This window comes from Cercospora beticola, chromosome 5, assembly GCF_033473495.1.
Source record: "Cercospora beticola chromosome 5, complete sequence".
In the NCBI taxonomy this organism is placed as follows: Eukaryota; Fungi; Ascomycota; class Dothideomycetes; order Mycosphaerellales; family Mycosphaerellaceae; genus Cercospora; species Cercospora beticola.
Genome location: NC_088939.1, coordinates 1,040,904 through 1,063,417, shown reverse-complemented (window position 1 = coordinate 1,063,417; position 22,514 = coordinate 1,040,904). Strand labels below are relative to the sequence as shown.

Below are 22,514 nucleotides of genomic sequence, written 5' to 3'. Positions count from 1 at the left end.
TGCAGCGTGCGCTGTGTTGGGTGGTTTTTCGATGTGCGCACGGACGTTAGGAGAAGAAAAAGTGGGTCCGGCCGAGTGAAGCTTTCCGCTATGGCCTCAGGCACCACAAACATACTGAGCACCAGTACCAGCACCAGATCAAGACTTGGAAGAGAATCAGGAGAAGTGCTCCAGGTTGAAAGAGGTATATACACTTCTAAATCTTTGAAGATGGTTTCCTGTGCAGTATACCTGCACCAGCCTATAAACACATGTCAGAAACAGAACGTCTACGATCGCCTGTGCATGACTGTAGCAGCCGCCTATGCATACAGTCAGCATGATGCTTGAGGCTACCAAAGCGGTTTTAAAGTTTGTTAAAACTTACCTGGTGGTTAGGGAACACGAGCAGGTCAGCGATGACCACATTCTCAGGTCTCCCAGCGGAGAACACAATCGTCTCAGCAATATCATCTGGTGTCAAAGGCGTGACACCCTTGTATACAGCATCGGCCTTCTCCTTATCACCATAGAATCGCACGACCGAGAACTCCGTCTCCACCTGACCAGGATCGATCTCGATAACCCTTATCCTCGTCGCGATCAACTCTTTCCGCATAGCATCTGTGAAGGATCGCACAGCAGCTTTCGTAGCGCAGTAAATGCTTCCTCCGGGGTATGGTTCACGACCAGCGATCGATCCAATATTGATGATATCTCCTGCTCCGGACTCTCCCTTCTTCTTCATGACCTTGAGGACTTCTTGCGTCATGTTGATCAGACCTGTCACGTTTGTCGCAAATTGCACAGTAATGTCCTCGTCCTTGATCTCGCCTGCTTTGTCCACGCCCTTCACGAGTCCAGCGTTGTTGACCAGGACATCAATGTCCTGGAATTCTTGTGGCAGGTTTGGGATGAATTGCTTCACTTCCTCTGGCTTGCTGACGTCTAGTTGGACGGGCAGCACTTTTACGCCATCTCCTACTTCCTTGTTGATATCCGCTGCCAATTGCTTCAGTGCATCGACTCGGCGAGCTGTAAGGACGATCTTGAGGTTCTTCGGCGACGTGCGAGCGAACTCTTGCGCGGTGGCTTTCCCAATGCCAGAAGAAGCTCCCGTGATAACAATTGTCTTGCCTTCAAGGCGTTTTCCCATAGCAGTAGCCATATTTCGTGTCGTAGCTCGAGTGAGGATAGAGGTCGCGGATTGTGCTTTCGCGAAGCTGTTCAGTGTGCGGAGGAAGTGTTTGGGCTGGAAGAAACTCATAAAGAGAGGTGAGCTGGCTTATCTTGACAGGTTTTGCTCTAGCAGGATGACTGAGATTTGCTACGTCGGGAGATAGATGCGCCTGAATTCGATAGCCCCCAATGCTTGCGCCATGGGGGTCTTGGTTGGTGAAGAGGAGCTCGAGCGGGGCTGCTGCCGAGGACGGCGTCAATGGCGTGCTGTTTCCGACAACTTCGGAAAAGACTCCAGCGGAATCTTCATGCATCTTGGGTATCAAGCGGATATTCCATCCATCGCCCCGACGAGGGTGTGCAATGCTCTATGAATCGAAGGATTGCATGCGCGACGAGTCGTTAACACAAAGTAGCTCGACAACGCTGACGTGAAGTTATGTACTCGGACACATGGAAAGCATGACGCAGGCCGCATTGAGGGAACATCTTCGTAGCAAAATTGACAACGATCGAAAATTTGTAAAGCGATGCCATGAGAATTCATGCTGTTGAGCATTGGTCTGCATGGCCGAGACGACAGCAGACACGATGCAATACGCGTCCTTACGGAGGAGCATCAGAAGCAGATTACACTCACTGCTGCGGCATCTATCTCGAAGCAAGTAAGTCTGCGCGCTACTCCGAGCAGCGTCTATAATTAATTATGCTGTCCATGGCGGACAGACTGAAGCTATTGCCGGCCTTTTTTTCTCAGCTCTGTTGGGCCGCTGATGATTGCCTTTGACGCAAAGAATGGCACCGTGGTCGAAGTAATGCTGTAATCACAGAGCAATAAAAGAATGCCATCGCTGCAGTGTGGGTGGAAGAGAGCATATTTGGGGCTGACGTGCGGAGACAGTGTCTCACAGCATCTCTACGTCTCTGGCATCAGTCAGTACGCGCGTAGAAGCGGGACGTACGTGACTTACTCTTCTTTCGAGTGGAACGCTTTCTCGGCTGGTCGGCTTCTGATGGAATACCAAGCACACCATGAAACTGCCCATCGTGGGCATCGCCGTTCGTGGGAAGAGCCGCGGAGTCACTGTTGAGAAGCTGGCTAAAGTCCATGGCGTTGAAATGCTCACTCGAAGGGTGGATCTCGACACCGGCTTGAACGACGACGTGATCGTTCGATGGCGTCTGCTCCAGTTGAGCATTCACCTGTTGCGCAGCTTCGGCTAGCATGTTGAGATCGCTGACAGTTGTGTTGAGCATCCATGCCTGCTCTTGGTGAGTGTCCTGGGGAACAAATCCGACAGCTGGAGCATTCAGCGTAAGATCCGATGAAATTGTGCCCATCTGCTCAGCGCCGGAGAGCATCGGCTGATTGGTGAACACGTCTTCGACTTGACTTTGCTGAAGCCCGGAATCCAAGGCGAGTTGCTGATCAAGAGCTGGCTGCAGCGTTGCATGATCGGCAGACTCTGGCAAAGCGGGAGTGTCTGACGGACGTTCACCGTCGGCAATGGTGTGTCTGCACCTCTGATGTCTGGCTTTGCAATCTGCACATGGCTTCTGTCCGGTGTTTTTCTTAGCCTTCTTTGCAGTGATTGGTGTGACCGGAACACGAGCTACTTGCTGTGCTGATGGCGACAGGGCAAGTTGTTGCTCAGGAATCTTCGCCGAAGCATAATGACTGCTGGGTCTGAATGCTCCCATTTGGTCGACAGGGCGATTCCCGCCCTCCAAGCGACTGGCAGACGGTGGAAGAGGAACATCGTGCAGGAACAAAGCCAGGACGTCGTCGCGCGTATGATGCTGGAGTAGCTGAGTGACCTCGTTCACTAAACTCCTACGAATCTGCGCAAGCAGTGCTGAAGAGTGTCAGTAATTGGTACGGCAAAGCTGTTGTGGAGCTGCACTCACATGGGTGAACGTGTTTGATGTCGAGAACCGCCAACGGCAGCTTGACCATCAGTCTGTCGTTCTCCTCCTCGTCTTCGTGCTTACGTTTGCGATCAGCACTAGCTGCTTGTCGCGGAGGAGCCTGGGCGTTGTTTCTCATGAGTCTCAGTGGCAGCGGGTTGACTGGGCAGTAATGCGCGATGTGTCCGTAGTTGTGGCACTGAGTGCATTGCTGGAGTGGTAACTCGCATGGCTGTGGAAGATGCCAGCGATCGCAGTTAGAGCAGATCATCCAATACTAGGCAACGTCAGGAATCCATCGCTTTTCGAAGAGCAAATGCGCTTCCTACCAATGGTCCGATCTGACCATTCGCGTCGCGCACGCCCAAAGGACAGAAGTTCGTGGTGTGTCCCCATTGCTTGCAGGTGTGACAGGACTCAAGCATCTTCTGACACGGCGACGGATCCATGCCCAGGTGACAGCAACCGCAATTCTTGCAGAGGTCGGTCATGGTGGCGTGGTGACGCGCCTTTGCGCGGAGAGCGGAGAAACTCGAGATGAAGGAGAAACGCGGTTTTTAGGTGGAGTCGCAAAGGAAAAGCTCCAGTGTGAGGTGAAGATTGGTGAAGTGAAGTGAAGACGACGTTGAATGTGCAGGCAGTTGAGGGAACGACAGATTTCGGAGGAAGGCGCGTGTCAAGAAATGATGAGGGAAGGAGCGTTCTGACTTCACTTCGCGCATTGCCCATGCGCGTTTTGATATTCCTACCTTCTTGACTTCACCAACTTCCTTCGAGACTCCAATCGTCGAATACTCAGAGTGTACTTGCAGCCCAAGCAAGGTACGTTTCAACTTCGATCAAGCATCGAAAGCCTCCATTTGTGCAGAGCTGCGGTCACTTCTGCAGACAAGCGACACGCTGCTGTGACATCGCGGCGTGTGGCACACACATATTGCGCTCCAATAGCGGCTGCGAATCCAATGTGGCTTCTTGTTGCATATCGTCGTGATTGTACGCCTGGACCAAGACGGTACCAGTGGCAGGCCGGTCCGTGTTTTCTCGCACGCATGGTGACCGTCACCTTGTAAACGTGCATATTCGTGGCAAACGCCCGGGCTCGTATCTGCTTCACCGCTGTTGTTCTGCTAGAGGATTGGCGTGTATTTGGACACTTTGTATCCTGATCGCTTCCTGCGGCCGGCTCTTCTTGTCCACCGGTACTTCTTCCATTTTATCGAGTACGTCCCAGCCCTCCAGGACCCTGCCGAACACAGTATTCTTGCCGTCGAGATGTGAAGCTGCGGCGAGAGTGATGAAGAATTGGCTACCGTTAGTGGCCGGTCCTTTGTTGGCCATTGAGAGCATTCCTCTTTGATGGTGCCGTAGACTGGGCTTGATTTCGTCTTCGAAGTTCTCGCCCCAGATCGATGTCGATTCCTTGGTGTTTCCCTTGGCGGGAGATCCACCTTGGATCATGAAATCTTTAATCAATCTGTGAAACGGCGATCCATCGTAAGCACCGCTGGCGCAGAGAGCTAGAAAGTTGTATGTCGTCTTCTCGCAAGCCTGGCAGAAGAGTTCGACCTTGATGTTGCCGTGCGTCGTGAACAGTGTGACCGACATGTTTGCTCTATGACCAAGAATCTGCAATGCGAGCTCGTCACACCTCGGCGCAGCCTGCTCAGTCCTGCCAAGGAGAGCCGTAGAGCATCAGCTGGATCGGTCCAGAACAATGGATGACAGTAGAGTCAGCCGGAGAATGGATGTGGGGGATCGCGACAGAAGAGAGTCGGTGGCCAGCCAGCTGAAAAGTACAACGACCTGACGTGTTGTCGTGCCAGCAGCAGACGAGTCGGCGAATGGGGAGGGATCAGGGTAGATCAGCTCTGGCGGCACGAGCGAACGGGTCAGCTAGCGGCCCATGTTTGGTGAGGTCGACACCAGCGATCCCGACACCACTACGCCGCTGCTGCTGTTGTGCAACAGAGCGATTACCAGGCATTTCTTCGAGCGTAGAATCGTCACCGTTACTCTTGGAGTCGCCCTTCACCGCGTTGCAGGACCCGCCCGCTACCTTGAACACGCACGCAGCCTTGCGCCTCCCTGATCGCTACTCTGCCTGGCATATGCACGTCAAACCCGCGCGCCGGACTACAAACTAGGAGCGACCCGCACGAGCTCAAGCGACGCATGCTCGCGTTGTCCCGTCTGCAAATTCACAGTATCTCACGCCCGCGATCTCGCGGCACTTTCACAGGCTCGGCGTTGGACTGGTCGAGCAGCAACGACATTGGCATATCACAGAGGCGGGGAGAGGGAAGCGCAGAGCGAAGAGGATATTTGCAAACCACAGGCGGCCAGGTTGCCGCATGGCGTAAACCATATGCGGTCAAGACGAACACGCAGTTCTCCTCGCGCCTCTCGTGAGCAATGGCCGCGTTCGTGAGGGTTTCTGGACCGCCCAACAGCAACTTCTTGGTGGGGTATCCAGGCATATCTGCGACTTTGGTAGGTGGATGTGCTGTGCGCTTCATGGCATAAGAGAAGGTGCTGACATTCTGCTGCAGCCTCGTATAGAAGGCCGCGTTGAGATTCGACCTGGTGTCGGAGTCAGCGCTCCAGTTCAGGTGTCGCTAGTGACTGTGTCGCTACAGCGGCGCGAATCGATTCAGCCAAATGCCGACTCCTTCGTGCGGAACCTCAACTCCTCGAACCGGAAAGAGATCACAGATATCGTGGGGAAAGAGATGCTCCTATTCAGATGTCCGCCAGGGAAAGAGTCAGAGTCGATACTTTGCATGGATCTACCCTTTGTGATATTCATACCATACGGACGTGGAGGAGAGGAGATTGCGCGGCGTGTACCTCCAGCGAGTCTACAATTGGACAAGAGAACAGCTGAGACGTACTACGAGATCGTGGTCACTGTGCAGCAAGGGCATCAAGAGCAAAGGAAGTACCCCTTCCCAGTCCCTATATCTCGTTACGACACATTGAGCACATTCGGCATGTACAACCGGCCAGAAAGCGCCGAGAAGGTCTCAGACCACCTCGTCACACTTGGAATCAGTCTCCCGCGATGGAGTTACGGGCCGCTGGATCCAGTTTCAGTGTACATCAAGCTGTCACCAAATCCTGACTGGACGAGTAAGGCGAAACGAGTCACGATACAGGACATTACGGTGGGCATTGACGAAGAGATCATTTACAACCCAGAAGGAGACGAGCCGTTACGGAAGACGAAGACGTTGGCAAAGCACAAGCAGAGCGTAGGCGTCAAACTACCCGAAGCAGGTTACTTCACGAATTTAGGCCTCGTGTTTCCCGCCAGAGAGCTGAGAGACAACGAGGGCGTGTTACCAAGAGGTCGAAAAGAGTTCCCAATGTACGCCGTGAGCGGTTTCACGACCACTGGAACGCTGTACAAGATTGAATACTATCTCACAGTGAAGGTAAGGCTTGATTTTTTGTTCACAACATTGACTTTGCTGATTTGCTTTCTAGGCAAAAATGTCTTCAGCCCGAGATATCTTGCTTCGACAACCGATAGTTGTATGTCCCTTCGATCACGCCGGCTGCAAGGAAGAAATGGAAGCGATCGAGCAGGCAGCGAAGGATGCAGCACACATCTCGCCTGAGAACCCTATGCTGCCTGCAGCTTCCATCATCAAGGCAAATGATCCGGCAGGTCTTAGGGCTCTTGGTGTAACTATGGTCGGCGCGCAGCGAAGACCATTGATCGAATGAGAGCCTTTCACGTGGGTCGCATCAAAAATAACATGCATTGTTGTGCTCACCGCAGCTGCTCAACCACATCAACCCTGGCAAGCAGCTCTCGACTGGCTGGCGGCTCTTCATTCGCAGTCGGTTGGAGAGTCGTACAGTGCGCCGGGCTGAGGAGTGCCTGACACGGGCGCAATGGACAATGAATGAATGAATCAACGAAGATTCGTGTAATGAAGCGAGGCTGAAGCTTCGCGTCAATGAACTTGGAATGAGTTCTGGATACCCATTTGCTTTGACGAGGGCGCAAGTTTCTGGCGAGCATACTCGGGTAGGCTGGAACCTACCTGGGAGGGAGACGGTCAAAGCTGCACCGCAGGGACACAGTAGACCACATGCGTCTGCACATATGGCTGGGAGCCTTGTGGATGATGAGAGAAGCATGGCGCTGGGAGCATGAAAGACTGTACTTTAAAGGAAAGGTACATATTTCCAAGATTGAAGCGTCCAGCGTTTTATCTTTGTGACTACACTCTCTGCTGATCAATCGTACCACACACGCTGGGTTTCTACGAAGCTGCAATCGATACTGGCTGTTGCCCTCGTTCAGTTGTTGTATCGGTCTTAAGCGGCGATAACTTCATGCAGGGTGTTTTCGCTGCCGAGTGGTCCAGCTTACCACTTTCACATTCGCGTTCACCTCCACTGCTCCTCTAACTCGTCCTCGCCCGAGAAGGGCACTACCGCTCACAATGGCCATCTACATCGCCGCACAGGCACTCTTTGATGGCATCGACTCGGTGCCATACCTCTGGCCGCTGCTCAAGACAGCTCCGTGGCTGTTTCTACTATGGCTGCTCAAAACTTTCTTTCAGGGCGCAAAGAACACGAGCGAGAGGAATATGCACGGCAAGGTCATTCTTGTGACAGTATGACCTTGCTCTCACCCTTGGCGCGAAACTTGCTAAGCTGAAGTAGGGAGGCACGTCTGGCGTCGGAGAAGCTACAGTACGATCACTAGCAACACGAGGAGCGCAAATTGTGCTCTTGACGCAACACTCCTTGTCCGATCCCTTCATCGTCGACTTTATTCAGGACCTGCGCGAAGATACCGACAATCAGCTCATCACTGCCGAACAAGTCGACCTGTCCTCGCTCCATAGCATTCGAACGTTTGCGACGAAATGGATCGACAATGCCCCGCCGAGACGACTAGACATGATTATGCTGTTCGCGAACACAATCACACCAGGAAAGAGCAAGATTCAGAGCACAAATGAGGGCGTGGAGGTCAATTGGCAGATCAATTACTTGGGCAACTTCCACTTGTTGAGCATATTGAGTCCGGCATTGAGAGCACAGCCTCCGGATCGAGATGTCAGGGTGATCTTTGGGACGTGCAATTCATATCTGGGCGGAGATTTCTTGCATATAACGCAAGGTGCTGAATCCAAGAGCAAGGACAGCAAGAAGAAATCAGACAAGTCGGCGTCACCGCCTACCAAGTTCAGCCCCGGTAATGCGTACGCTACGAGCAAGCTTGCTCTTACGACTTTTGCGCTGGCATTTCAGAAGCACTTGTCTGCATATAAGCGCCCGGATGGAGCTCCAAACAATGCCAAAGTCATTCTGGCAGATCCTGGGTTTTGCAGGACGCCTGGGATGAGACGATGGATGACGCGAGGCTCGCTCTTTGGCTTGTTTCTCTATCTGATCACATACCCACTCTGGCTGTTGATACTCAAATCGCCCGACGCTGGTGCACAAAGCTTCCTCTATGCCAGCATGGAGGAGAAGTTCGCGCGAAGTGAAGGCGGGATACTGCTCAAAGAGGTCAAGGAGAGGACATTCTTGAGGAAAGATGTGGAGGATGAGGATGTGCAGAAGAAGTTATGGCAGTACAGTGAGAAGATGGTAGAAGAGGCAGAGAAGAGAGGGGCAGAGTATCGCGCGAAGGTCAAGCGGGAAGAACAGGACGCGAAAGATGAGGAGGAAGCGGTCAAGCAAATGAACGAGTATAAAGAGAACGTCGGAAAGAAGGACACTAAAAAAGAAGGCAGTCGGAGAAGCAAGAAAGCAGGTTGAAAACTCAAGGAGTTCACACCAGACCGTCTCAACACGTGCGCTCAAGAGATGCAGATCCACCTAGCAACAGAGATGCCGCCGATGCAAGTCGCATCGGCCTTGGACTCTGATCAACCATACTGCTCAGCGCAATTCCACCCTCTGCCTCTCAGAAAACCTGAGGCGGTAATTTCGAGAGTCCCGTGCGGGTGGAGATAAAATCTGACTCGAGCTTCGAGCTTTGCTGTCCTGAAAATTCTCAAAAATTTCCAGGATAGCGACAGCATACAGGAAGCACGACGCAGCGCAGATGAGGTGCAGAATATGTTCATAGAAATCGCCCACGGCGGTCTGACTACTTGCGCTCTCGTCGCGCATGTGCTCACCCTCCGTTGTTCCTTTGCATGATGCGTCCCAAGCTCCATCGTTCCCGCGCTGCAATTTTGTCGCGCTGCTGAAGGGTGGACTGGCCACCAACAGCAGGCCTTTGCCCTCTCCCATCTCGCGTCCTCAAGCCAAAATGCCAACCGCTGTCGTACCTCTTCTCCAATACCCGGTCTATACTCGACCAAGCTCTTGATGAAAAGTAACCTGTCAGACAACCGACAGTACCCACCTACAAGAGCCGGCCGAAGCCAGACGCTCAAGCAGGGCGAGATCATTGCCATCGACGAAAGCCGACACATTGGCTTCACTCTTGGGCGCCGCGGTTCGACTCATCAGCCAGGTTGGAGTCTGTAGCTTCTGTGAGAAGTACAGTTGTGGATGTTTACTATAGAAATGATTCTATGAAGTAAACTGTATCGTTGTTAGTAGATGATTCGAAGTGTAGGGGTGGGTTGGGGGTAGACTTGCATCGCTGATCAGAACAAAGAGGAGGGCGAGGGAGAAGCTGGCTATATACTTGAGAAATTTCTGGCGGGCGCTAGCGGGAGGGAGCGGCCGTCGGCTGGCGGCTTGCGGCTTGCGCCTGAGATTCGGCCTGGCGACGACATCGATTCCTCGGCGCAACGTGAACGATCTCGCCGAGCAAGGACCGCAATTCAGGTCATCGCATCTCCGGCAGAACTGCGAGGAGGTGGAATGATTTGGAAGTACTACCGGCTTTGTCCGCGATTGACTGATAAGAGAGGTTTGTAGCCGCCGAACAATGAGGACAAGCACGCTCATCACCCGCGAGGGACAATTCCTGGGATCTAATGCATTTGTCGTTTCAAGCAGTAACAAACTTATTGCTGCTATAAGTGTCTGCTCAGGCCTGGAGTGATCATAACTTGTCCACGTTCGACATCTGCGATGGCCTCCTTCTCTTCTCTCCCGGCCGAGCTTCGCATTGCGATCTGGCAATTCAGTATACCCGAGCCACGGAACATCGTCTTATCATGGAATGGCAAAGAATTCAGGTCGAACGGCACACCGCCAAACATCGCTCACGTTTGCCATGAGGCACGAGAAGAAATTTCAAAAGTGTACGATTTGACTTTTGCTTCACCCAGCGGTTCACCTGCCAAGACCTGGTTCGACTTTGCTCGTGATGCCCTATTCATCACAGACGATGCGCTGGAGCGCATGTCAGCAAAGACACTGTCACGTGTCCAGAAGCTTAAACGCTTTCGCTACACTGCTGCGATGGCCATCAAATGTTCGTCCTGATGCGTTGTCCAAATCGTGGCCAAGCGAAAATTTCTGACTGGCGGCTGCTTACCATGGATTGCCATTTTCTAGGTCATTTGGGGATTGAGAGTTTACCCGTACCATCTTCTCAAGAGCGGATAGGTGAACAATTTGAGGACGCAATTCACATTTTGTGAACATGTGGTTGTGGCCTCACGCGTTTAACATAGTGAATTTTTGGGTGAACCGGGAGACACGACCCGCTTCTCGATGCTCTCCAACTATATAGATTACAGTGTCCCCTGCTGGATCCTGCTTCTTGTTCACTCCATTCGCATACTGGTATCAGAAGACAACACTGCATATCACCGACGCTCACGGAGTACCCAAACCACACAAGACTATACCAATCACTACACACAAGACTATTATACCGGATATCACGCAATACTCCTTCACAATGGACTGCTTCCAAGAATTGACGCTCGACATCTGCCACTGCGGTGCCGCCTCATGCGAACACCGCCTTCTGGCTCAGCTCAGAGAAGAGGAAAACCGGGCCCTCAAGCAGATGGTGCGAGAGCTCACTGCTAAGATTGACTCTCTCCGCTCGAATGACGTTCGAGCCAATCAGGATCAAGATGCTTCGGCATCGACCGACTGCGCTGGTGCGGAGACAAAGCCACGGGACGGTGCAACTCTCTGGGGCGAGATCGATTTCCCAGCCAACGAATCTGGATCTGACTCGGGTTACTTCTCGGACGATTTTCAGAGCGAAGAGGGTGGTGCCGACGCGATCTCCGCTGAGGCTAGCTCTGACGATGCCACCGAGGCTGATGACGCCTCAGATTGGACGGAGACATGGGGGCAGAGCGAACAGCCCACTTCAACCACTGCTTGGGATGACATTGGTGAGGAGACTTTCGTTTGCACAGTGCCAGACGATAAGAAGGCATTCTGGGAGCCCTCGGCTCACTCTCGCGTGGCTGCAGAGGTCCTTTCTGACGTTCTCGACGAAGCCCTGCTATCTTGCTCTCGGACCGTGTACAGGGCGTTCGACAAGCTTGACAGAGAAACGTGCTTTGAGAAGTGGGATGGCCCGAAGCACGTCGGATGGGGCCGCTCAGAGATTCTGGATGCTCTCTTCACGCGCACGAACTTCTATCAAGTGTTCGGTGGGAACCAGGAAGCAGGTAAACTGGCTCTCGACGCAGCTGTCAGGATGCGCAACGCTGCTTGCCATCCTTGCAACCGTCGCAGAGATGATCCGGAAGCATGCACGGTCGAGCATGTTGATCACCTGCTCGCGATGGCACAGGATCTCCCGCGTATGCTTGGCAACAACGAAGAGGTGGTTGTCATGCAGGGGCTCAGAGACAAGCTGCAGACGGAGGCACAGAAAACATGGACCGAGCTTCTGGAGTTGGCCGCTCACCCCGTCGAGCCCACGATGGACAACGTCTCCAAGGCACTGTGTCGCACTTCCTGGGATTTCGGCTTCGCCCTGCTACCAAAGGAGAAAGACATTCCGCTCCTGGTCGCTGCGCTGAGACAGGAAGCAGAAAGCCGCCGGAGGAACGACACTGCTGGTCCTCGCTGGTGAGCTTTGCGCACGCTTTGTGGAGCCGAGTCTCAGATCGATTGATGCCAGCCACGCCACTGCTGCGACGGACAAGGTTGATGCCAGAGACGAGTGTCGGATGGAATCATCATCACGACGAATAGTCAAGGCAAAGAGGAGGGAGTTCCCGAGACGAGTGTCGCATAACATTGCGACGAATAGTCGAGGGCAGGGCAGGTGGATTGAGCCAAAGACGAGTGTCGGGTGAGAACATCACGGCGAATAGTCAAGGCGAGGAGAATGGATATCCCGAGACGAGTTTCGCATAACATTGCGATGAATAGTCGAGGGGAGGGCGAGCCTGAGTGGCGGGATCGAAGTCAGGTTGACAGAGACATTGACATTCGGGACTGGAGACTCAGACAAGATTGTACTGTCAGAGCAGCTCTGTGCGGCCTAGACAGAGATTTTGGACGCGAAGGATAATGGAGGCAGGCATATGATAGCTACTTCCACAATGAACTGACGTAGAATTACCCAATACACGACATCTCTCCGCAGAGTTTCCAATTCTCTTTCTGTCCCATTTCTCCACACTTTGCCTTTGTTCGATGGCTGCTAACAGAGCTGCTGTGCATAACTATTGCATAGACTTGAGAGACAAAGAAACAATGCTTTTGCGTTTTCGTTGCACTCTTTTGCTTAAATATTGGTCTTCTTGCGTCTCCGTACTTCAAGAACTCAGCAAGCAAATATGACGGACCAAGACGATCATCAGCAAACTGAGAACGAGATGGAGAATGATGACTGTCAAATCGCGCGGCTACGTGAGCAGGTCTCACAGCTGAAATACGACAATGATTGGCTACGCGAGAACAACGTGAGACTGCAAGAGCAACTTGACCAGTCAACCCAAGAAGCTAACGAGAATGAAGCAGACTTCGAAGAAGAAGAAGCTAACGAGGATGAAGCATATTTCGAAGACGAAGAAGCTAACCAGGATGAAGCATATTTCGAAGACGAAGATTATCCTCAAGTATCCACTATCACTCGTGTCAGGAAAAGATTCTGCAAGATCTTTACACGACTGATTACTGGCCCAGTGAGATACTGGCAAGCCAAAAGGCAGGCGAAGCGATGGAATGCTGACCTTGGCGAAGAGGTACAATACGACGACAATGACGGTCCAGAGGATGATCGGTGGAAGCCAGCTCCAGAGCGCGAGCCCGAGCCTGACCATATGATATGCGATAAGTGTATAAGTTGGAATGCTCTCTGGGAACAGAGGCAGAAGTACCCGCAATGGGATCCGGTACAGTCTAGTCTGGATGAGTTCTGGAAAAGCCCTGCCCAGTACATCTACATCAGCTGGGAAGACCAGTATACTGCTTTGCACAAAGCGCACGCCCTTGCCAAGCAGACCTTCTGGTACGCATTTCACGCACATTGGCCCGAACAGGCGCGTGCACAATTCGGAGAGCATTGGGACCAAGTTCGTTTCGGCAGGGACGAGATCGAAAAGTCTGGTCTGTCTTGGGCCGGTCGTCCTGAAAAGACACTCCAGATGTGCAATGCAACACGAGAGATGACAATCGGCAGCATGTACTCGGTCACGTCACTGCGCAACGCAGTTTGTCACCCATCCCAAAGCCTGGCGATGCGTAATCTTGATGCCCTACTTTGCACCGCGGAGAACCTGGCCAGAATCCTCGACGACAAACCCCGAGTCTGCGAGATCCAGAATCTGAGACGTGGTGTCATGATCAAAGCTATTGAAGCGTATGAGATCATCGAAGCTCGAACGACGACACCGTTTCTGAAAGGACCGCCGACCGAGGGAACTAATCTGCAGCTGAGAGCACGCAGGGCATTCGACGCAGTGGAATGCGCTCCTCAAACTGTGCACGATGATCATCCGTACCCCTATCATATTCAACACACGCTGCGTCGAATCTACAATGATGTGTACCACAGTTCACCGCCAGGCGACAAGGACTATCCAGCAGTGCTGCTGCAAGCTGCGAAGTTGTGGAAGGCAAGGGGTTTCGGCAGAGGTGAGGATGATCCAGATTATCAGCAGAGGGTCATCACGTCTCAGTCTTGGGTCCGAGATGATGACCGGCCAGTTGACGAGGACGTCGCTGAGCCGCCATCAGGAGACAACTCGACAGAAGCTCAAGAGACAGCTGAAGTCAGGTCTGAGATCGAGCAAGTCCAAGAGCCGGAAGCTGAACCACAATCGCAGGATCAGGATGTTGACGCTGGTGAAGAGGCCCAGGCGGATCGCCTCTCGCTCCTAGAAGCTGAATGCAATGAGTAGCTTTTCGTTGCCGGCAATTTTCAGATCGCTCATCTGCAGTAGAATTATCTTCGCAATCCAAAGTCAAGCACATCCTTTTCCAAGTATTTCCAAAATGTGTTAATCAATATAGGCAACGGGACTGTAATGACCATTAGCTCGAGCTGAAATGATGAATTGCATGCAAGCAGGATTTCGAAATTTTTTGTGCTCCGTATCCCTTTCATATCCGACCTTGCGTTGATGCATTCTTTTGTGATGCAGAACCTCTCCTAGAATATTCGGCGACTCCGAGTCTAGTAATTTGCGCAAGACGTACCGTGGCCGCTCCAAGCTCCTCGTGGCAAAATTCGATTGCCGAGATTACCGTGTTTGAGACTGTGGCACATTCTTTCCGCACCGAGAGCTTTGCGTCAATGCGGAGTGAACACACAAAGGAAGATGCCAAAAGTATTGCTTTCTCTGAAGCTATTAGCTCTTCTCAGCCAATCCGCTTGACCCAGCATGACTTTCTGGAGCAGATTGCGAAACGGAAGACGATGACCTTCGGCCGATGACTTGGACATCCTCTCCCAAGATAATTGCAAGAACGCACATCTTTCTCTGACAGAATGGAGCATCCCTCGTCAACAAGGCTGGCTGCAGCCAAAAAGTGCGCCTTAGATGCTGCGCGGAGCGATGCCCGCAGATACAGCTTTCTCTGAAAAAGGCGCAAGGTCTGTGCTTCTTCATTTAGTCCTAGGATGAAAGTGTGGCACCGCGGCTTGAAGGAGCGATTGCGACCTTGAGTCGACATCTATGATGCATTAATGTCTATTCCTGCTTCATAACGCTGTTTCTCGTCAAGTCCTCGCTCCAGTGCTTCGAGAACACTCTGCTCCAAGTGGTAAGTCAGCTCCTTCAAGTGTCGTCGGGTCCTGCGAACGCTCCACGGTCTCAGCACCTCGCGGCCAAAGCCGATCTCCTCACGTAGCTGCACTACTTCGGCCCATACGTCTTGGTATTGTTGATGATCACCCGCGTTCTTGAAACATACGGCATACATTCGACACAACGCTCGCCATTCGGTCTTCTGGTCTATCGCTTGATCGCGAAGAAACAGGAATGGCCACATATGTTCCTAGATCGCAGATATCAGTAATGACGAACTCACATGGAAGTGTGTCCGATTACCCAGACGCGTCCTGTCAGCTGATCCGGCCAGTCCGTATCTGTCAGCCATTTCATACTGTGTTCATACTGCTCGCGAGGTCTGCTCAGAATCGCATCTTGGGACACAGCAAATTGTGAGCAACATGGGCCAAGAAGGATCTCTGGTACCGCAACATCACTTCCAAAGTTGGCGCGAAGTGCATCAGCCATGTATGGCTCTTCCGAGTTATTGGTCTGGAGTGGCGTTTTTGAAGTGTTGTAGCCCTCAGGACGACCGCCTTTCAAGCTGGTATAGAGATTGAAATAACGTTTCTCCAGAACCTGGCTGAGGTCGAGATGTGATAACGCGAATGTCATTGACTGCCAGAGAGCACTGTCGAGATGCCAAGGATGTTCTTCGGCATGTATGAAGATATTGACGTCTGCAAGGTCTTCGTATCTGTCGAAGAGATAGGTGAAGTACATGAGAGCTTCACGTCCTTGGGCTGCTGGAGGATGGTACTCTGCAGTAGGGTCATCGCTGACATATCGGAAGATCTTGAGATTCGGAATTTGTGGGATTAGAGCATTTGTCCAAGAGATGTCCTCTGCTTTCGTGCTGGCTATCACGAGATTCGTGGTGATGTTTGGTTTTTCGACTTCTCTGCTGAGCTGAAGGCGGACTGGCAGCTGGACTGCATCAAGAGGCTTGTATGTATGCTGGACAGCCGGAGCTAGGTGGCAGAGCACCAGATACAGCATCAGTATCGCCAGTAACGCGGCATATCGCCTCGGAAGCCTGACAGGGTGAGCATATTGGAGAACTCCGGCATACTTTGGCATCGCAAAGTCTTCGGGAGCTTCATGTCATGGCAAGAGGTAGTGTCTGCGGCACAAAACCTGCGAGCGTGTGTAGCAGAAGAAGGGGCGCTGCCAAATTAGGTTCAGCCACTGCCGCGCCGTAGCGCCGTATTCGTAGATCTTGTACGACCTAATTGTTCGTAAACCTGTGAGTGAGGTAATGGCATCTCTAGAGTGAATGCCGTTTGATAGCATGAGAGAAGGAAGACTATTCACAAAAAGTCTTCTGTGATCACATGAAGTTCAGAAAAGTAAGTCGCGAGCTGAAGCATAAAGGCAACAGCCCATCCCGGTCGTCCAGCAGAGAACGTTTCTTGGCATCTGCCTCAGGCTCCAGAAACGCCTGCCTAACCAACAAGCCCACTTTCCCGTTCTCCATCTACAACGCCCCTCGCAGCACGCGTGGCAACATGGCTACCGAGAATTTGTCCGAATATATCACGCTGGTATCGAGCGATGACTTCAAGTTCGTGATCCGCCGCTCGGCCGCCAACATCAGCGGCGCCATCAAACGCATGCTGGATCCTACGAGTGCGTGATCGACGCGCTGCTCTTCATCTAACGCGACATTGACGTTCTATAGACGGGTTTCGCGAGTCCAAGGAGGGTGTGTGCCGATTTGATAACATCAAGTACGCGTCTTCCAAAGATTGTATCATGAATCATGCTGACTCGCCACAGCGGCCTAGTACTCGAAAAGGTCTGCGAATACCTCTACTACAACGAGAAGCACAAGAACTCGAAGGATGTTCCGGACATGGACATTCCACCAGAACTCTGCCTCGAACTGCTCATGGCTGCCGACTATTTGAATGGTGAGAAATGCGAAGCAGGACATGGATCTTGTTGTTGCTGACGGAAGCGCAGTCTGAACGTCCAATGCTACGCAGAAAAGCGCGCATAGATACGTATATGCAATTGAATCTGGCCAATATCTACGCTTGGCTTCCGAGAATTTTGCAAAGCGCTCCAGGCAACGAAACCGAATCTGCTGAGGCATCTATCCTCGCGCCACACATGGCCCGACATGCCGACCCGACTGTTGCGCAACTCAGCTTATCACAACGCGGACGAGCTTGTGTCGCGCATTTGCTGTGCCATCCTGAGCAAAGCATAAAGCGTTTGCGTACGTGGGACCTCGACACCCGCATCGCGAGCCCGCCTGAGCACGTTTCCCAAGATAGCTTCTAATTCGACTTTGCGACCTGCTGCCCAATCATGCCACATACTCGGCCTGCTCCCACTGTGGTCTTCTTGCACGCCCTGCAGTACTGCTTCGATCGTAGGCAACGATTCCGGGAGAGGAGCGCCCAATACCTTCACGGCAAGTTCGAGGATCTCCCGCATCACACCTTCTACATGAGCGTACAACTCTGGGTCCACGCCGGTCGCTTGGGTCGTGCATCCTCCAGCGAGCACTGACGTTGGGTTGATGCTCGCGTTGATCGCTGTCTTATGCCACCGCGCAAATTGCATTCCTGTGTGCGAGAGCACGTCGACATCTGGAATCCCGGCATCACGCAAGAGAGAGGCGAACTCTTCGACTCGTTTCTGACTCAGCTCTTGATCAGAAGAGTCTGGCGCATACGGTCCTATCGTAGTGCGAGTCCAATGCGCGTGCTCTACATGTCCTTGTGTGGGTTGCGACACAGATGTCCTGCAATGCATTCGTCAAAGTTGTCTTCATGCTGAGCTGAGAAGCTAGGAACTCACCTCGTCACTGCGCTCAGAATGGTGTTCGCTGGAAATCTCTTCTTGTAAGGGTCCTCGATGCCCAAACCATTCTGGAACACCACGAGACTTGACTCATCGTCGACCAAACCTTCAGCCAGAGAGCTCGGATCGCCTAATACCTTCGTCGTCACGATCAAGTAGTCCCAAAGCAAGCTCTCCTTCCTCTTCACTTCTCTGGCTTCGTCTGGGCTTGCGAAAACATATGTAGGTCTGAAAGTTGTATCGCCGAATATCGGACTGGTGACTCTGATACCATTCTTCTGGATCGCCGAGAAGTTCGAGCGACAGATTGCAGACACCTTCGTGCCTGACACTGTTGATAGCCGAGAAGCATAAAATGCTCCGATGGCGCCTGTGCCAACGATCAAAATGTTCTTGGAAGACATGGGAGACTAGGAACGCAATGCTATGAATTGCCGGCTAACACCTGCAGGTGGGATGCTCGGCACTCCGAGTTCTCCACTCTGAGCCATGCCAAGATGTGGCGCCCTACCAAAGACTGTGACAGGAGAACCTCAGGCAGAGCCAGGACCTCGACGAGTTGTCATGCCTGACGCTTGACCTGCAGCATAATGGTTGACGATCTTCGCAGATGCTTTCCTTTCGACACCGACACAAGGCAAAGCCAAGAAGTCTGTCCGCTCAAGCATGCAAGCGAAACACCTTCACGTACCAGGCATCGTGGAAATTGTGGGATAGGCCAATAGCAGTATGCCGACAACCAGTATGGCGTGCATATTCACGACGAACGCCTGAAGTTCTTCCGTCAGCTTGTAAACTCTTCTCAAGCTGCTTGCTTGCTTGCCGATCGTACCTCCTACGACACAAATTTCGCGCCAATTAGGAACGTGCATGCAACAACAGACATTGAACTCTGTGTTGGTGGCCCAACTTATGCCTCTGAAACTGGTGTTCTACATGGGTGGCACGGAATATATACGAGGGAGCCCACATGCTCTGTTGAGATGCTTGAGCTGCACATACTGAGCTGGGCTGATATCGATACACTGCTAGCCATTTCTCAACATGCGCTTGTCCAACCTCATATGCATTGCCAGCAGTGCGGCATCAGTAATTGCTACGCCGCTTCCACGAGCAGCAGCCAATGCAGGTTATCTGGCTGCAATTTTCAAGGGCGCCGAACCTAGTGTCTTCTTTTACAAAGCATCAGCGAACCAGCCAACGGCCTTTCAGGCTTTGAACAATGGTCGAGCGACGCTTGTGCCAACAACTGGAACTGGAGGTGCCAGAGATCCCTACATATTGAAGTCCCATAGCACGTCCGAGATGCAGGTTGGCATCGCCAAAGCATGAACCCCTTAAGGCTGAAGCTGACAGAATGCAAGCAATATCATGTTTTGGCGACCGATCTTGACATCGGTAAAACCGACTGGACTCAAGCACAAGCGAATGGCTCGAGAAGCATATATGTATGGGAGTCGACGAATGGTGTCAACTGGTCTAAAGAGCGATTGGTCGAACTCATGCCATCAACAGCCGGATATGTAAGTACGCCTTACCCATTCCGAACACCAGCAGGGAAGTCTGACTGGGTTCTCGCCAGGTCTGGGCACCATCAGCCATCTGGGACGCGCAGAAGTCCCAGTACGCAGTCTTCTGGGCGTCACAGGTCTACGCAGAGAACGATCCAAAGCACAACGGACCAGCTACAGGCCCGTACATCTACTACTCGCACACGAGCGATTTCAGAACCTTCTCCGCACCCGCCAGATGGAATCCAAACGACAGCCGCACAGTCATCGACCAGGAAATCCAACAAATCGGGACCAATTCTTATATCCGGTACCTGAGCGACACGAATGATGTCAAAAGGGTGGTCGTTGATCGCAGCGACAACGGTCTTTTTGGAACATGGAATCGCATTGGGGTTCCCGTAGACCAGGTCAGAGAGGGTCCGGTGTCCTTCCAAGATATCAACAACCCGCGACGATACTATCTCTGGGAAGACAACTATGGCGGTAGTGGCTATGAGTGCTATTACACTGAGACCTTCCAGACGCCATATACCCCGTGCTCGCCTTCATTGAGTCCAGCGGGGATGCGGCATGGAGTGGTAGTCCAGATTAGCCAGACGTTATATAATGCTCTCGTGTAGCAGTCAAGTCACAGACTGGTTCGTCTCTCCTGAGTCTTCGGGAGGAGATATCCACGACGAATCCGCTCCAAGAAGGTGGAACTGGTGATCTTCACACAAATGGATAATCCTGGCTGTCGTTTAGCAGATCCAGGCTTCACGGCACGCTTGTGATGTCTGTGTGCAGCTTTCTGCGTGAGCCTTGGCCGAGTGTGATGTGCAGTGTCATGGTATTGATGGTCCTGGCGTGAATGTTGGGATGCGCGGCGGAAGGCGAGATTTGGACTGCTGAGCGCGAAACGACCACAGAGCCATCAACATTGACTTCGCGGCACGCGTTCCACACGCTCCACCAACATCTGCAGGATCTCATGCGATATGCTGCATGGACGGCGACACTGGCCACAGCTCTGACTAACTGTGGGCGAATTGCGCCTTCAGAGGCGGCAGAGCAACATCATGTGCGCACTCGTCCTGCAAACGAGCCCATTCCCATACTGCCTCGTCGCACCACTTGCCGACAAGCCCCCATCAGCTTCAGTATCGGGCCCGTGATGCGCATTGGAGAAGGGTGTGGGTCGAAAAAATGACAAAAGATACGGCTGTCAAGCAGATCGACATTTCCCGGCGAAGAGGCTGTGTATCGGGTCCAAGTATTCCTTTATTGGACAATCCGCCTTTCAATCGGTCGATCGTGGCTGCCCACTGGCCATAATCACGACGATGGTTCCAGCAGCAGCACTGAGCACTGCCACCGCCCAAGTTTCAGTCGACCAGCCGGCATGGCCGAGGATTAGTCCCCCGAAGATCGGACCTAAAGCACAACCAGTAGAATAGGCGGCCGTCCAGACTCCCTGCGCCTGTGCAAGACCCTTCTCGCGGTCTACTGAGTCAGGCCGCTTCCTTGAGTAGGAAGTGACAGCGCGGTCAACCTCAGCAGAATAGATACCCAATCTGCCAGCGCTCAGCAAGCCAACAAGGAAGAGCAGTATGCATATCAGGGCTTTCTGGCTGGTCCCGTCGTGATCAACGAATCTCAAACAGACCAGAGGAACAATTGATAAGAACAGCGTTGTGCTCAGCACGACACGCGCTCCAGAACGGTCGGCCCACCTGCCAACCAAAGGCCCAAGGAAGACTGGGGCCACCAGTGCCATGTAAGTCAAGCCAACCTGAAGCGTATTGTAAGAAAATATCTCTCCGAGATGGATGGCCAATGCACCGTCGAACGACGTGAGCAGCGTGGCGTCCAGAATTGTAACCACAATCATCGCCGTAAATCTTGGTGATGTCCATAGCACCAGCGCTGGCGCGAGTGCTCCTTTCAGAGTCTGGCTGGCTGGATCTGTCTTCTGGATTGGTCACGATCGGATTGTCTGGGCCGTCGGTTGTGGGAGGGGATGACTTTGAGTCTCGCGGCTCGATCAGCAGTAATCGCAAGATCGCATCAATGACCAGCAAGGCGTAGCACATTGCCCATACGGAGTAATAGCCGCCGCTGTAATACACGACTCCTCCTAAGACTGTCCCCAGGAATAGGCCACAGCTGAGACTGATGTTGACGAATCCAAGTTTTTCGCTCAGATTCTCCTGCGCAGTAGCATCAATAGCTATCGCTAGACTGGACGTCCATACAACCCCCGACGACAGGCCTGTCACAATTAATCCTGCGATCCAAAGAGCAAGGGAGTTGCCAGCAGTTATAAGGCTGATGCCCGCAAATTGGCTGAGGAGAGCAGCCATGAACAGTGGCTTCCTTCGGCCGATAGCGTCGGAGTAATAGCCCGCCAGTGCTATGGTGGCTTTGGTCAGTAAGTGGCTTGTAACAGTGTAGAGATATCTCACGAGAGCTGACGACAATTGCAATGCTGTAAATGGCAGGCAATAAACTTGTCCATAGCTGCACTGGAAGCCATGTCAGTACAAGAAGCATTCCATAAAAAGAAGCACCGACCCTTGTCTGCTTGAACGTGGAGCCTATCTCGAAGGATGCTCGGGAGTATTGGTGGCAACAGGCCATAGAAGAAGACATCGGTGAATATCGCGAGACCACATGTCACAAGAATAAAAACATGGGAGCTTCGCCATCGTTGTCCCGACATCATGTCTGGCATCGTATTGTAGGGAGAGATGTCTGATGTTCGAGTACTCAATTGTGTGCAGTGACAAGGAGTCTGCCAATACTTGGAAGATCTTTGCACTTGATCGACATATTTGCACACCTTATGACCTAAGTGAGCGTACAGTTCTCGTTGTCGCGGGGTAAGAACTGTGGAACACAATGGGAAGTTCTGTGCCTTCCCGAAAAGATTTCAAGGTTTTTCGTTTACTGACGCCAGCGCTGGCACTGGCTGTGCCGGACCTGCTGCTAGGAGGTACTTGCA

At 52.5% G+C, this 22,514-nt stretch overlaps 13 protein-coding genes across 13 annotated transcripts; 7 read left to right on the top strand and 6 right to left on the bottom strand.

The window, feature by feature from the left end:
* Positions 1-196: 196 nt before the first annotated feature.
* Positions 197-1,147, bottom strand: RHO25_007668 (uncharacterized protein; the record flags this gene model as incomplete). Its single annotated transcript, XM_023599850.2, has 2 exons — positions 197-241; positions 368-1,147. 2 exons carry the CDS (start codon positions 1,145-1,147, stop codon positions 197-199), a joined length of 825 nt encoding a protein of 274 aa, XP_023448951.2.
* Positions 1,148-2,074: 927 nt separating this feature from the next.
* On the bottom strand, positions 2,075-3,557 carry RHO25_007667 (uncharacterized protein; the record flags this gene model as incomplete). Its single annotated transcript, XM_065602968.1, has 4 exons — positions 2,075-2,082; positions 2,130-3,014; positions 3,067-3,298; positions 3,396-3,557. The coding sequence occupies 4 exons, from the start codon at positions 3,555-3,557 to the stop codon at positions 2,075-2,077; spliced, it is 1,287 nt and encodes a 428-aa protein (XP_065459040.1).
* A 619-nt stretch (positions 3,558-4,176) lies between these two features.
* On the bottom strand, positions 4,177-4,671 carry CYP10 (Peptidyl-prolyl cis-trans isomerase cyp10; the record flags this gene model as incomplete). Its single annotated transcript, XM_023599847.2, has 1 exon — positions 4,177-4,671. The coding sequence occupies one exon, from the start codon at positions 4,669-4,671 to the stop codon at positions 4,177-4,179; it is 495 nt and encodes a 164-aa protein (XP_023449237.1).
* Positions 4,672-5,478: 807 nt separating this feature from the next.
* Positions 5,479-6,795, top strand: RHO25_007665 (uncharacterized protein; the record flags this gene model as incomplete). The annotated part of the gene is made up of 3 exons (XM_023599846.2): positions 5,479-5,556; positions 5,616-6,500; positions 6,553-6,795. 3 exons carry the CDS (start codon positions 5,479-5,481, stop codon positions 6,793-6,795), a joined length of 1,206 nt encoding a protein of 401 aa, XP_023449253.1.
* Positions 6,796-7,523: 728 nt separating this feature from the next.
* On the top strand, positions 7,524-8,856 carry RHO25_007664 (uncharacterized protein; the record flags this gene model as incomplete). The annotated part of the gene is made up of 2 exons (XM_023599845.2): positions 7,524-7,700; positions 7,750-8,856. The coding sequence occupies 2 exons, from the start codon at positions 7,524-7,526 to the stop codon at positions 8,854-8,856; spliced, it is 1,284 nt and encodes a 427-aa protein (XP_023449024.1).
* Positions 8,857-10,131: 1,275 nt separating this feature from the next.
* Positions 10,132-10,488, top strand: RHO25_007663 (uncharacterized protein; the record flags this gene model as incomplete). The annotated part of the gene is made up of 1 exon (XM_023599844.2): positions 10,132-10,488. The coding sequence occupies one exon, from the start codon at positions 10,132-10,134 to the stop codon at positions 10,486-10,488; it is 357 nt and encodes a 118-aa protein (XP_023449027.1).
* Positions 10,489-10,909: 421 nt separating this feature from the next.
* RHO25_007662 (uncharacterized protein) lies at positions 10,910-12,052 on the top strand (the record flags this gene model as incomplete). Its single annotated transcript, XM_023599843.2, has 1 exon — positions 10,910-12,052. One exon carries the CDS (start codon positions 10,910-10,912, stop codon positions 12,050-12,052), a length of 1,143 nt encoding a protein of 380 aa, XP_023449018.1.
* Positions 12,053-12,764: 712 nt separating this feature from the next.
* RHO25_007661 (uncharacterized protein) lies at positions 12,765-14,330 on the top strand (the record flags this gene model as incomplete). The annotated part of the gene is made up of 1 exon (XM_023599842.1): positions 12,765-14,330. The coding sequence occupies one exon, from the start codon at positions 12,765-12,767 to the stop codon at positions 14,328-14,330; it is 1,566 nt and encodes a 521-aa protein (XP_023449020.1).
* Positions 14,331-15,105: 775 nt separating this feature from the next.
* On the bottom strand, positions 15,106-16,283 carry RHO25_007660 (uncharacterized protein; the record flags this gene model as incomplete). Its single annotated transcript, XM_023599841.2, has 2 exons — positions 15,106-15,429; positions 15,483-16,283. 2 exons carry the CDS (start codon positions 16,281-16,283, stop codon positions 15,106-15,108), a joined length of 1,125 nt encoding a protein of 374 aa, XP_023448820.1.
* Positions 16,284-16,711: 428 nt separating this feature from the next.
* On the top strand, positions 16,712-17,205 carry RHO25_007659 (uncharacterized protein; the record flags this gene model as incomplete). Its single annotated transcript, XM_023599840.2, has 4 exons — positions 16,712-16,832; positions 16,885-16,933; positions 16,983-17,116; positions 17,192-17,205. The coding sequence occupies 4 exons, from the start codon at positions 16,712-16,714 to the stop codon at positions 17,203-17,205; spliced, it is 318 nt and encodes a 105-aa protein (XP_023448821.1).
* A 155-nt stretch (positions 17,206-17,360) lies between these two features.
* RHO25_007658 (uncharacterized protein) lies at positions 17,361-18,421 on the bottom strand (the record flags this gene model as incomplete). Its single annotated transcript, XM_023599839.2, has 2 exons — positions 17,361-17,958; positions 18,015-18,421. 2 exons carry the CDS (start codon positions 18,419-18,421, stop codon positions 17,361-17,363), a joined length of 1,005 nt encoding a protein of 334 aa, XP_023448817.1.
* A 640-nt stretch (positions 18,422-19,061) lies between these two features.
* On the top strand, positions 19,062-20,151 carry RHO25_007657 (uncharacterized protein; the record flags this gene model as incomplete). The annotated part of the gene is made up of 3 exons (XM_023599838.1): positions 19,062-19,328; positions 19,382-19,540; positions 19,600-20,151. 3 exons carry the CDS (start codon positions 19,062-19,064, stop codon positions 20,149-20,151), a joined length of 978 nt encoding a protein of 325 aa, XP_023448818.1.
* Positions 20,152-20,810: 659 nt separating this feature from the next.
* Positions 20,811-22,244, bottom strand: RHO25_007656 (uncharacterized protein; the record flags this gene model as incomplete). The annotated part of the gene is made up of 4 exons (XM_023599837.1): positions 20,811-21,302; positions 21,361-21,923; positions 21,976-22,035; positions 22,085-22,244. The coding sequence occupies 4 exons, from the start codon at positions 22,242-22,244 to the stop codon at positions 20,811-20,813; spliced, it is 1,275 nt and encodes a 424-aa protein (XP_023448819.1).
* Positions 22,245-22,514: the final 270 nt, after the last annotated feature.